Source organism: Scyliorhinus torazame, chromosome 1 (assembly GCF_047496885.1).
Source record: "Scyliorhinus torazame isolate Kashiwa2021f chromosome 1, sScyTor2.1, whole genome shotgun sequence".
Lineage (NCBI taxonomy): Eukaryota > Metazoa > Chordata > Chondrichthyes > Carcharhiniformes > Scyliorhinidae > Scyliorhinus > Scyliorhinus torazame.
Genome location: NC_092707.1, coordinates 423,234,291 through 423,248,858, shown reverse-complemented (window position 1 = coordinate 423,248,858; position 14,568 = coordinate 423,234,291). Strand labels below are relative to the sequence as shown.

The following is a 14,568-nucleotide window of genomic DNA, read 5'->3' as shown; positions in this document are numbered from 1 at the left end:
CCGGGTATCTGTTATTCTATATATAAACCACCCCGAACCCCTCGATTAGATTCCAGTCTGTAACTCACTCCCGGGTATCTGTTATTCTGTATATAAACCACCCTGAACCCCTCGATTAGATTCCAGTCTGTAACTCACTCCCGGGTATCTGTTATTCTGTATATAAACTACCCGAACCCCTCGATTAGATTCCAGTCTGTAACTCACTCCCGGGTATCTGTTATTCTATATATAAACCACCCCGAACCCCTCGATTAGATTCCAGTCTGTAACTCACTCCCGGGTATCTGTTATTCTATATATAAACCACCCCGAACCCCTCGATTAGATTCCAGTCTGTAACTCACTCCCGGGTATCTGTTATTCTATATATAAACCACCCTGAACCCCTCGATTAGATTCCGGTCTGTAACTCACTCCCGGGTATCTGTTATTCTATATATAAACCACCCCGAACCCCTAGATTAGATTCCAGTCTGTAACTCACTCCCGGGCATCTGTTATTCTATATATAAACCACCCTGAACCCCTCGATTAGATTCCGGTCTGTAACTCACTCCCGGGTATCTGTTATTCTATATATAAACCACCCCGAACCCCTAGATTAGATCCCAGTCTGTAACTCAGTCCCGGGTATCTGTTATTCTATATATAAACTCCCCGAACCCCTCGATTAGATTCCAGTCTGTAACTCACTCCCGGGTATCTGTTATTCTGTATATAAACTACCCGAACCCCTCGATTATATTCCAGTCTGTAACTCACTCCCGGGTATCTGTTATTCTATATATAAACCACCCCGAACCCCTCGATTAGATTCCAGTCTGTAACTCACTCCCGGGTATCTGTTATTCTATATATAAACCACCCCGAACCCCTCGATTAGATTCCAGTCTGTAACTCACTCCCGGGTATCTGTTATTCTATATATAAACCACCCTGAACCCCTCGATTAGATTCCGGTCTGTAACTCACTCCCGGGTATCTGTTATTCTATATATAAACCACCCCGAACCCCTAGATTAGATCCCAGTCTGTAACTCAGTCCCGGGTATCTGTTATTCTATATATAAACTCCCCGAACCCCTCGATTAGATTCCAGTCTGTAACTCACTCCCGGGTATCTGTTATTCTATATATAAACTACCCCGAACCCCTCGATTAGATTCCAGTCTGTAACTCACTCCCGGGTATCTGGTATTCTGTATATAAACTACCCGAACCCCTCGATTAGATTCCAGTCTGTAACTCACTCCCGGGTATCTGTTATTCTGTATATAAACTACCCGAACCCCTCGATTATATTCCAGTCTGTAACTCACTCCCGGGTATCTGTTATTCTATATATAAACCACCCCGAACCCCTCGATTAGATTCCAGTCTGTAACTCACTCCCGGGTATCTGTTATTCTATATATAAACCACCCCGAACCCCTCGATTAGATTCCAGTCTGTAACTCACTCCCGGGTATCTGTTATTCTATATATAAACCACCCTGAACCCCTCGATTAGATTCCGGTCTGTAACTCACTCCCGGGTATCTGTTATTCTATATATAAACCACCCCGAACCCCTCGATTAGATTCCAGTCTGTAACTCAGTCCCGGGTATCTGTTATTCTATATATAAACTCCCCGAACCCCTCGATTAGATTCCAGTCTGTAACTCACTCCCGGGTATCTGTTATTCTATATATAAACTACCCCGAACCCCTCGATTAGATTCCAGTCTGTAACTCACTCCCGGGTATCTGTTATTCTACATATCAAACACCCTGAACCCCTCGATTAGATTCCAGTCTGTAACTCACTCCCGGGTATCTGGTATTCTATATATAAACTCCCCGAACCCCTCGATTAGATTCCAGTCTGTAACTCACTCCCGGGTATCTGTTATTCTGTATATAAACTACCCGGACCCCTCGATTAGATTCCAGTCTGTAACTCACTCCCGGGTATCTGTGATTCAATATATAAACCACCCTGAACCCCTCGATTAGATTCCAGTCTGTAACTCACTCCCGGGTATCTGTTATTCTATATCTAAACCACCCCGAACCCCTCGATTAGATTCCAGTCTGTAACTCACTCCCGGGTATCTGGTATTCTACATATAAACCACCCCGAACCCCTCGATTATATTCCAGTCTGTAACTCACTCCCGGGTATCTGTTATTCTGTATATAAACTACCCGAACCCCTCGATTAGATTCCAGTCTGTAACTCACTCTCGGGTATCTGTTATTCTGTATATAAACTACCCGAACCCCTCGATTAGATTCCAGTCTGTAACTCACTCCCGGGTATCTGGTATTCTATATATAAACTCCCCGAACCCCTCGATTAGATTCCAGTCTGTAACTCACTCCCGGGTATCTGTTATTCTGTATATAAACTACCCGAACCCCTCGATTAGATTCCAGTCTGTAACTCACTCCCGGGTATCTGTTATTCTGTATATAAACTACCCGAACCCCTCGATTAGATTCCAGTCTGTAACTCACTCCCGGGTATCTGTTATTCTGTATATAAACTACCCGAACCCCTCGATTATATTCCAGTCTGTAACTCACTCCCGGGTATCTGTTATTCTGTATATAAACTACCCGGACCCCTCGATTAGATTTCAGTCTGTAACTCACTCCCAGGTATCTGTTATTCTGTATATAAACTACCCGGACCCCTCGATTAGATTCCAGTCTGTAACTCACTCCCGGGTATCTGTTATTCTGTATATAAACCACCCCGAACCCCTCGATTATATTCCAGTCTGTAACTCACTCCCGGGTATCTGTTATTCTGTATATAAACCGCCCGAACCCCTCGATTAGATTCCAGTCTGTAACTCACTCCCGGGTATCTGTTATTCTATATATAAACCACCCTGAACTCCTCGATTAGATTCCAGTCTGTAACTCACTCCCGGGTATCTGTTATTCTATATATAAACCACCCTGAACCCCTCGATTAGATTCCAGTCTGTAACTCACTCCCGAGTATCTGTTATTCTATATATAAACCACCCCGAACCCCTCGATTAGATTCCAGTCTGTAACTCACTCCCGAGTATCTGTTATTCCATATATAAACCACCCCGAACCCCTCGATTAGATTCCAGTCTGTAACTCACTCCCGGGTATCTGTTATTCTGTATATAAACTACCCGAACCCCTCGATTATATTCCAGTCTGTAACTCACTCCCGGGTATCTGTTATTCTATATATAAACCACCCTGAACCCCTCGATTAGATTCCAGTCTGTAACTCACTCCCGAGTACCTGTTATTCTATATATAAACCACCCCGAACCCCTCGATTATATTCCAGTCTGTAACTCACTCCCGGGTATTTGTTATTCTATATATAAACTACCCGAACCCCTCGATTAGATTCCAGTCTGTAACTCACTCCCGGGTATCTGTTATTCTATATATAAACCCCCGAACCCCTCGATTAGATTCCAGTCTGTAACTCACTCCCGGGTATCTGTTATTCTATATATAAACCACCCCGAACCCCTCGATTAGATTCCAGTCTGTAACTCACTCCCGGGTATCTGTTATTCTATATATAAACCACCCCGAACCCCTCGATTAGATTCCAGTCTGTAACTCACTCCCGGGTGTCTGTTATTCTATATATAAACCACCCCGAACCCCTCGATTAGATTCCAGTCTGTAACTCACTCCCGGGTATCTGTTATTCTACATATAAACCACCCCGAACCCCTCGATTAGATTCCAGTCTGTAACTCACTCCCGGGTATCTGTTATTCTACATATAAACCACCCCGAACCCCTCGATTAGATTCCAGTCGGTAACTCACTCCCGGGTATCTGTTATTCTATATATAAACCCCCGAACCCCTCGATTAGATTCCAGTCTGTAACTCACTCCCGGGTATCTGTTATTCTATATATAAACCACCCCGAACCCCTCGATTAGATTCCAGTCTGTAACTCACTCCCGGGTATCTGTTATTCTATATATAAACCACCCCGAACCCCTCGATTAGATTCCAGTCTGTAACTCACTCCCGGGTGTCTGTTATTCTATATATAAACCACCCCGAACCCCTCGATTAGATTCCAGTCTGTAACTCACTCCCGGGTATCTGTTATTCTACATATAAACCACCCCGAACCCCTCGATTAGATTCCAGTCGGTAACTCACTCCCGGGTATCTGTTATTCTATATATAAACCACCCCGAACCACTCGATTAGATTCCAGTCTGTAACTCACTCCCGGGTATCTGTTATTCTATATATAAACCACCCCGAACCCCTCGATTAGATTCCAGTGTGTAACTCACTCCCGGGTATCTGTTATTCTATATATAAACTACCCGAACCCCTCGATTAGATTCCATTCTGTAACTCACTCCCGGGTATCTGTTATTCTATATATAAACCATCCTGAACCCCTCGATTAGATTCCAGTCTGTAACTCACTCCCGGGTATCTGTTATTCTATACATAAACCACCCCGATATTATCGCAATTTTCCTTTCCCCAGTTTAGCCCCTTAACGCGAGGGTTACTCTCATCCCTGTCCAAAAGTACCCCAAAACTTACAGAATTGTGGTCACTACTCCCAAAATGTTCCCCGACTGAAACCTCAGCCACCTGTCCGGGCTCATTCCCCATTGCCAGGTCCAGTACTGCCCCTTCCCGAGTTGGACGATCTACATATTGCATCAAGACGCCTTCCTGGAGACACCTTACAAACTCCGCCCCACCCACACCCCGAGCACTAAGTGAGTCCCAGTCAATATCGGGGAAATTAAAATCCCCGACCACAACAACCCTGTTACTTTCGCACCTTTCCAAAATCTCTCTGCCTATCAGCTCCTCTATCTCTCGCTGGCAGGTGGGGGGCCTGTAATAAACCCCCAACATTGTGATTGCCCCCTTCCTGTTCCTGAGCTCTATCCAGATTGCCTCATTGTGTGAGCCCTCCGAGGTGTCCTCCCGCAGTACGGCTATAATATTCTCCTTAAACAGCAGCGCTACTCCCCACCCCTTTTACACCCCTCTCTATCCGCCAACCTCACCCACCCACACTCCCCACATCCCCCAACCTCACCCACCCACACTCCCCACATCCCCCAACCTCACCCACCCACACTCCCCACATCCCCAACCTCTCCCACCCACTCCCCACATCCCCAACCTCTCCCACCCACACTCCCCACATCCCCAACCTCTCCCACCCACTCCCCACAACCCCCAACCTCACCCACCCACACTCCCCACATCCCCCAACCTCACCCACCCCACACTCCCCACATCCCCAACCTCTCCCACCCACTCCCCCACAACCCCCAACCTCACCCACCCACTCCCCACATCCCCCAACCTCACCCACCCACACTCCCCACATCCCCCAACCTCACCCACCCACACTCCCCACATCCCCAACCTCTCCCACCCACTCCCCACAACCCCCAACCTCACCCACCCACTCCCCACATCCCCCAACCTCACCCACCCACACTCCCCACATCCCCCAACCTCACCCACCCACACTCCCCACATCCCCAACCTCTCCCACCCACTCCCCACAACCCGCAACCTCACCCACCCACACCCCATACCCCCCAACCTCACCCACCCACACTCCCCACATCCCCAACCTCTCCCACCCACTCCCCACATCCCCCAACCTCACCCACCCACACCCCATACCCCCCAACCTCACCCACCCACACTCCCCATATCCTCCAACCTCACCCACCCACTCCCCACATCCCCCAACCTCACCCACCCACACTCCCCACAACCCCCAACCTCACCCACCCACACTCCCCATATCCTCCAACCTCACCCACCCACACCCCACATCCCCCAACCTCACCCACCCACACTCCCCACATCCCCCAACCTCACCCACCCACTCCCCACATCCCCAACCTCACCCACCCACACCCCATATCCCCCAACCTCACCCACACTCCCCACATCCCCCAACCTCACCCACCCACACTCCCCACATCCCCCAACCTCACCCACCCACTCCCCACATCCCCAACCTCTCCCACCCACTCCCCACAACCCCCAACCTCACCCACCCACTCCCCACATCCCCCAACCTCACCCACCCACACCCCATACCCCCCAACCTCACCCACCCACACTCCCCACATCCCCCAACCTCACCCACCCACTCCCCACATCCCCAACCTCTCCCACCCACTCCCCAGAACCCCCAACCTCACCCACCCACTCCCCACATCCCCCAACCTCACCCACCCACACCCCATACCCCCCAACCTCACCCACCCACATCCCCCAACCTCACCCACCCACTCCCCACATCCCCAACCTCTCCCACCCACTCCCCATATCCCCCAACCTCACCCACCCACACTCCCCATATCCCCCAACCTCAGCCACCCACACCCCACATCCCCAACCTCTCCCACCCACTCCCCATATCCCCCAACCTCACCCACCCACACTCCCCATATCCCCAACCTCACCCACCCACCCCCCATATCCCCCAACCTCACCCACCCACTCCCCACATCCCCCAACCTCACCCACCCACTCCCCATATCCCCCCTCACCCACCCACACACCCCATGTCCCCCAACCTCACCCACCCACACTCCCCACATCCCCCAACCTCACCCACCCACTCCCCACATCCCCCAACCTCACCCACCCACTCCCCACATCCCCCAACCTCACCCACCCCATATCCCCCAACCTCACCCACCCCATATCCCCCAACCTCTCTGTTATAAGCTGCCTACTTACCATTGGCTGGGGACGAATGACTATCCCACAATCCTGTGGGAGTATGAACTTCCCCAATGAGGGGGGCGGAGAAACCATTAGTAAACTCCTAGTATAAATAAGCTGGCCAGTTCAGGAACCAGCAGGAAGGAGAAGGTAGCAAGGGAAGTTACTGCTACTGTTGTGTATATATTGTTATAGTAAATAAACGTTATTATTTTGTATCCTTAAAACTCGTGCTGGATTCTTCGTGGCCCTTACAAAACTCTCCCACCCACACTCCCCATATCCCCAACCTCACCCACCCACACCCCACATCCCCAACCTCACCCACCCACTCCCCACTCCCCACAACCTCACCCACCCACACTCCCCATATCCCCCAACCTCACCCACCCACTCCCCACAACCTCTCCCACCCACACTCCCCATATCCCCAACCTCACCCACCCACTCCCCATATCCCCCAACCTCACCCACCCACTCCCCACATCCCCAACCTCACCCACCCACCCCCACAACCCGCAACCTCACCCACCCACTCCCCACAACCTCTCCCACCCACACTCCCCATATCCCCAACCTCACCCACCCACTCCCCATATCCCGCAACCTCTCCCACCCACTCCCCACATCCCCCAACCTCACCCACCCACTCCCCATATCCCCCCTCACCCACCCACTCCCCATATCCCCAACCTCACCCACCCACTCCCCACATCCCCAACCTCTCCCACCCACTCCCCACAACCCGCAACCTCTCCCACCCACTCCCCATATCCCCCTCACCCACCCACCCCCCATATCCCCCAACCTCTCCCACCCACTCCCCACATCCCCCAACCTCACCCACCCACACCCCATATCCCCCCTCACCCACCCACTCCCCATATCCCCAACCTCACCCACCCACACTCCCCACAACCCGCAACCTCTCCCACCCACACTCCCCACATCCCCAACCTCACCCACCCACACTCCCCACAACCTCTCCCACCCACACTCCCCATATCCCCAACCTCACCCACCCACACCCCACATCCCCAACCTCACCCACCCACACTCCCCACAACCTGCAACCTCTCCCACCCACACTCCCCCAACCTCACCCACCCACACTCCCCACAACCCGCAACCTCTCCCACCCACACTACCCCAATCTCACCCACCCACTCCCCATATCCCCCAACCTCACCCACACTCCCCACATCCCCCAACCTCACCCACCCACACTCCCCACATCCCCCAACCTCACCCACCCACACTCCCCACATCCCCCAACCTCACCCACCCACTCCCCACATCCCCCAACCTCACCCACCCACTCCCCACATCCCCCAACCTCACCCACTCCCCATATCCCCCAACCTCACCCACTCCCCACATCCCCCAACCTCACCCACCCACTCCCCACAACCCCCAACCTCACTCACCCACTCTCCACATCCCCCAACCTCACCCACTCCCCATATTCCCCAACCTCACCCACCCACTCCCCACATCCCCCAACCTCACCCACCCACTCCCCACATCCCCCCAACCTCACCCACCCACTCCCCACAACATTCAACCTCACCCACACTCCCCACATCCCCCAACCTCACCCACCCACTCCCCATATCCCCAACCTCACCCACACCCCATATCCCCCAACCTCACCCACCCACACACCATATCCCCAGTGCCATTTCGCTCCTTATTTCTTTCTCTACATTGAAAGCAGCCACGTGCTGCACAAACATCATGTCCCTTTAGCTGAGGTTTCTCCCTGGATGTAGAGTCCACCCGAGGAGCCCACGCAAACAGCCATCACGGTACCTGCTGCATCAGCGCTGGGCTGTCCACCTGGTCCTGCTGTTGTTGTGCAATGGTGACCCCCAGGACAAGGGTGTGAATCGCACACGTGATTGTCGTGATGAGGACAATGGGCGTCAGCTGGAGCGGGAGAGTGATGAAGAACGAGAAGGCAAAGAAAGCTTGCCAGCCCACACTGTCACTGGCCTCATGGGAGCGGGAGAAGTTCAGGCCGAGATAGGAGAAGATCTGGGCAGCGATGAGGACCCAGAGGGTGTATGGAACCACCTTCTGGGAGATTCTATCTGGGAGAAGGCCAAACCGACACAGGACAAAGAGGATGAGATGAGCAGTCAGTCCGACTGCAGCCACCAGGAGCAAGGTCAGCTTGTCGCTGGAGTAGAGCACGGCACATGTCAGGATGATGTAACAGTCGAAGAGAGCCGCAAATACCACCAACACCAGCAGAGTCTCGTGCCGTTGCCGACGGAAGTAGGTCTGGTACAGATTCTCCAGGGACTCAGGGACAAAGGTCAGTCTCATGAACCGGGGGAGGCATAGACAGCAGCCAGATGTGCGAACCGTCACCTCCCGGCTTCTCTCCACACTCTGCTCAGGGTCCGAGGGCAGGCTGACTGAGCATTCTGCCGAATACTCTGCTTCTGAGAAGGCACGGTTCCTGGGCATTGTGTGATGCTGCCAATCGCTTCTGGGCGAGATGGTCTCCACTCTGTTCCTGGGCTGGTCTGGGTTGTCAAAATTGTTCCCCAGTTGCCCTGTGCCAATTGATCATGGACAAGTTGATATTAACTGGTGCCAGGCAGGTGAGTGGGTGCTGGAGGTCGGTGTCGAGCTGGGCATTCGATGTCCACTCTGCTGCCAGGCAGTTGAGGCTGGACAGTCAGTGATGAACAATTGGTGCCAGTCTGGACAGTCCAGGTTGAGCAGTGGGTGATGGGTAATCAGAGTCAAATCTGCTGCCAATCTGCAGCAGGCAGAATTGTTGGTGCGGGGGAAGGAGCTGGGCAGTGTGGACTGGGCAGTGGGGGCCGGACAGTCTGGACTGGGCAGTGGGGGCCGGACAGTCTGGACTGGGCAGTGGGGGTGGACAGTCTGGACTGGGCAGTGGGGGCCGGACAGTCTGGACTGGGCAGTGGGGGTGGGACAGTCTGGACTGGGCAGTGGGGGCCGGACAGTCTGGGACTGGGCAGTTAGGGCTGGACAGTCGGTGATTGACAGTCGGGTCGAGACGGGGATGGACAGGCAGCACAGGGACAGTCAAGTTGCAAACGGACAGTCAGAAAGGGGACGGTTGGCACGGGAACAGTCGGGTTATGGACAGTCGGGGATGGTCAGGACGGGAACGGGCAGTTGGGAAGGGGACGGGGCGGCCAGTTGGGATGGTGGCGGGAAGGGGACAGTCGGGGTTGGGAAGGGAGCAGTCGGAATGGGGACAGTCGGAATGGAGAGTTGGGATGCAGACAGTTGGGTTGGGTTTGGACAGTCGGGATAGGGACAGTTGGGAATGGGACAGGGATGGTCACGGCTGGTCAGTTGTGGACGGTCACGGCTGGTCAGTTGGGATGGTGACGGGAAGAGGCAGTTGGGATGATGACAGGAAGGGGGCAGTTCGGAAGGGGGCAGTTGGGATGGGGACTGTCTGGCTCCGGGATGGGGAGGGGGACAGTGGGGATGGGGGGACGGGATGGGGATGGGTGGGTCGTGATGGGGACAGTGGGGATGGGGGTACGGGATGGGGATGGGGGGGGGATGGGATGGGGACAGTCGGGATGGGATGGGGAGGGGGGCAGTCGGGATGGGGACAGTCGGGAGGGGGGCAGTCGGGGGGGGGACGGGATGGGGGGATGGGATGGATACAGTCGGGATGAGGAGGGGGGACAGTCAGGAGGGGGGACAGTCGGGTCGGGATGGGGAGGGGGACAGTCGGGACGGGGGGGGGGAGGGGGACAGTCGGGTCGGGATGGGGACAGTCGGGAGGGGGGACAGTCGGGTCGGGAGGGGGACAGTCGGGAGGGGGGACAGTCGGGTCGGGAGGGGGACAGTCGGGAGGGGGATGGGGACAGTCGGGAGGGGGACAGTCGGGTCGGGAGGGGGACAGTCGGGTCGGGAGGGGGACAGTCGGGAGGGGGACAGTCGGGTCGGGAGGGGGACAGTCGGGATGGGGAGAGTCGGGACGGGAGGGGGACAGTCGGGAGGGGGACAGTCGGGACGGGATGGGGAGGGGGGCAGTCGGGATGGGGACAGTCGGGAGGGGGACAGTCGGGACGGGATGGGGACAGTCGGGAGGGGGACAGTCGGGTCGGGATGGGGACAGTCGGGACGGGAGGGGGACAGTCGGCAGGGGGACAGTCGGGACGGGATGGGGACAGTCGGGAGGGGGACAGTCGGGAGGGGGACAGTCGGGTCGGGATGGGGACAGTCGGGTCGGGATGGGGACAGTCGGGTCGGGGATGGGGACAGTCGGGAGGGGTACAGTCGGGTCGGGATGGGGACAGTCGGGTCGGGAGGGGGACAGTCGGGAGGGGGACAGTCGGGACGGGAGGGGGACAGTCGGGAGGGGGACAGTCGGGGACGGGAGGGGGACAGTCGGGAGGGGGACAGTCGGGCCGCTCCCGCACCGCCCGCTCCGCCGGGCCCGGGCCTCCCGCCGCCTCTCCCCCGCTCCGGGCGCCGGGATCCGGAGCCGGAACCTCCCCGGGAGCCGCTTCCCCCAAACCGGGAAAACCCGGGAAAAATCACCTGAGAAACCGGGAAAACCAGAGACACCAAACAGCGGCCGAGAGAGAGAATGAGAGAGAATGAGAGAGAGAGAATGTGAGAGAGAGAGAATGAGAGAGAATGAGAGAGAGAGAATGTGAGAGAGAGAGAATGAGAGAGAATGAGAGAGAGAGAATGTGAGAGAGAGAATGAGAGAGAGAATGTGAGAGAGAGAGAATCAGAGAGAGAGAATGAGAGAGAGAATGTGAGAGAGAGAATGAGAGAGAGAATGTGAGAGAGAGAGAATGAGAGAGAATGAGAGAGAGAGAAATGTGAGAGAGAGAATGAGAGAGAGAATGTGAGAGAGAGAGAATCAGAGAGAGAGAATGAGAGAGAGAATGTGAGAGAGAGAGAGAGAGAGAGAATGAGAGAGAGAATGTGAGAGAGAGAATGAGAGAGAGAATGAGAGAGAGAGAATGTGAGAGAGAGAGAATGAGAGAGAGAATATGAGAGAGAGAATGAGAGAGAGAATGTGAGAGAGAGAGAATGAGAGAGAGAATATGAGAGGAGAATGAGAGAGAGAATGAGAGAGAGAGAGAATGAGAGAGAGAGAGAATGAGAGAGAATGTGAGAGAGAGAATGAGAGAGAGAGAATGAGAGAGAGAGAATGTGAGAGAGAGAGAATGAGAGAGAGAATATGAGAGAGAGAATGAGAGAGAGAATGTGAGAGAGAGAATGAGAGAGAGAGAATGAGAGAGAGAATGTGAGAGAGAGAGAATGAGAGAGAGATAATGAGAGAGAGAATGAGAGAGAGAATGAGAGAGAGAGAGAATGTGAGAGAGAGAGAATGAGAGAGAGAGAATGAGAGAGAGAATGAGAGAGAGAGAATGAGAGAGAATGAGAGAGAGAGAATGTGAGAGAGAGAATGAGAGAGAGAATGTGAGAGAGAGAATCAGAGAGAATGAGAGAGAGAATGTGAGAGAGAGAGAATGAGAGAGAGAATATGAGAGAGAGAATGAGAGAGAGAGAGAATGTGAGAGAGAGAGAATGAGAGAGAGAGAATGTGAGAGAGAATGAGAGAGAGAGAATGAGAGAGAGAATGAGAGAGAGAGAATGTGAGAGAGAGAGAATGAGAGAGAGAATGTGAGAGAGAGAATGAGAGAGAGAATGTGAGAGAGAGAATGAGAGAGAGAATGTGAGAGAGAGAATGAGAGAGAGAGAGAATGTGAGAGAGAGAGAATGAGAGAGAGAATGTGAGAGAGAGAATGTGAGAGAGAGAATGAGAGAGAGAATGTGAGAGAGAGAGAATCAGAGAGAGAATGAGAGAGAGAATGTGAGAGAGAGAGAATGAGAGAGAGAATATGAGAGAGAGAATGAGAGAGAGAATGAGAGAGAGAGAGAATGTGAGAGAGAGAGAATGAGAGAGAGAGAATGTGAGAGAGAATGAGAGAGAGAGAATGAGAGAGAGAATGAGAGAGAGAGAATGTGAGAGAGAGAATGAGAGAGAGAGAATGTGAGAGAGAGAGAATGAGAGAGAGAATGTGAGAGAGAGAATGAGAGAGAGAATGTGAGAGAGAGAATGAGAGAGAGAATGTGAGAGAGAGAGAATCAGAGAGAGAATGAGAGAGAGAATGTGAGAGAGAGAGAATGAGAGAGAGAATATGAGAGAGAGAATGAGAGAGAGAGAATGAGAGAGAGAATGAGAGAGAGAGAGAATGTGAGAGAGAGAGAATGAGAGAGAGATGTGAGAGAGAGAATGAGAGAGAGAATGAGAGAGAGAGAATGAGAGAGAGAATGAGAGAGAGAGAATGTGAGAGAGAGAGAATGAGAGAGAGAGAATGTGAGAGAGAGAGAATGAGAGAGAGAGAATGTGAGAGAATGAGAGAGAGAATGAGAGAGAGAATGAGAGAGAGAAGTGAGAGAGAGAGAATGTGAGAGAGAATGAAGAGAGAGAATGAGAGAGAGAGAATGTGAGAGAGAGAGAATGAGAGAGAGAGAATGAGAGAGAATGTGAGAGAGAATGTGAGAGAGAGAATGAGAGAGAGAGAATGTGAGAGAGAATGAGAGAGAGAATGAGAGAGAGAATGGAGAGAGAGAATGTGAGAGAGAGAGAATGAGAGAGAGAATGAGAGAGAGAGAATGTGAGAGAGAGAATGAGAGAGATGAGAGAGAGAATGAGAGAGAGAGAATGAGAGAGAGAATGTGAGAGAGAGAATGAGAGAGAGAATGAGAGAGAGAATGTGAGAGAGAGAATGAGAGAGAGAATGTGAGAGGAGAATGTGAGAGAGAGAATGAGAGAGAGAGAATGAGAGAGAGAATGAGAGAGAGAGAGAATGAGAGAGAGAATGTGAGAGAGAGAGAATGAGAGAGAGAGAATGAGAGAGAGAATGTGAGAGAGAGAGAATGAGAGAGAGAGAATGAGAGAGAGAATGTGAGAGAGAGAATGAGAGAGAGAGAATGAGAGAGAGAATGAGAGAGAGAGAGGATGAGAGAGAGAATGTGAGAGAGAGAGAATGAGAGAGAGAGAATGAGAGAGAGAATGTGAGAGAGAGAATGAGAGAGAGAGAATGAGAGAGAGAATGTGAGAGAGAGAATGAGAGAGAGAATGTGAGAGGGAGAATGTGAGAGAGAGAGAATTGAGAGAGAGAATGAGAGAGAGAGAATGAGCAAGAATGTGAGAGAGAGAGAATGAGAGAGAGAATGTGAGAGAGAGAATGAGAGAGAGAATGAGAGAGAGAGAATGAGAGAGAATGTGAGAGAGAGAGAATGAGAGAGTGAATGAGAGAGAGAATGTGAGAGAGAATGAGAGAGAGAGAGAATGTGAGAGAGAGAATGAGAGAGAGAGAATGAGAGAGTGAATGAGAGAGAGAATGTGAGAGAGAATGAGAGAGAGAGAGAATGAGAGAGAGAATGTGAGAGAGAGAATGAGAGAGAGAGAGAATGTGAGAGAGAGAATGAGAGAGAGAATGAGAGAGAGAATGTGAGAGAGAGAATGAGAGAGAGAGAATTGAGAGAGAGAAATGTGAGAGAGAGAGAATGAGAGAGAGAGAATGAGAGAGAGAATGAGAGAGAGAATGAGAGAGAGAGAGAATGTGAGAGAGAGAATTGAAGAGAGAGAGAGAATGAGAGAGAGAATTGAGAGAGAGAATGAGAGAGAGAATGTGAGAGAGAGAATGTGAGAGAGAGAATGAGAGAGAGAGAATGAGAGAGAGAGAATTGAGAGAGAGAATGAGAGAGAGAGAATGTGAGAGAGAGAATGAGAGAGAGAGAATGAGAGAGAGAATGTGAGAGAGAGAATGAGAGAGAGAATGAGA

General features: G+C 52.3%; 1 protein-coding gene across 3 annotated transcripts in view; it reads right to left on the bottom strand.

Annotated features, from left to right (window-relative positions):
* adcy3a (adenylate cyclase 3a) overlaps positions 1-11,537 on the bottom strand; it is a 459,057-nt gene extending 447,520 nt beyond the window's left edge. The window contains exons 1-2 of one of the 3 annotated variants that reach the window (XM_072515495.1): positions 11,297-11,537; positions 8,561-9,312 (exon numbers count right to left, since the gene is read on the bottom strand). In XM_072515495.1, coding sequence (XP_072371596.1) covers positions 8,561-9,223 — 663 coding nt within the window. In that variant the 5' untranslated portion in view covers positions 9,224-9,312; positions 11,297-11,537. Of the gene's footprint in view, positions 1-8,560; positions 10,234-11,296 lie in introns of those variants that run through there. The other 2 variants (XM_072515496.1, XM_072515491.1) reach the window with 2 other exon arrangements.
* Between the last annotated feature and the right edge of the window lie 3,031 nt (positions 11,538-14,568).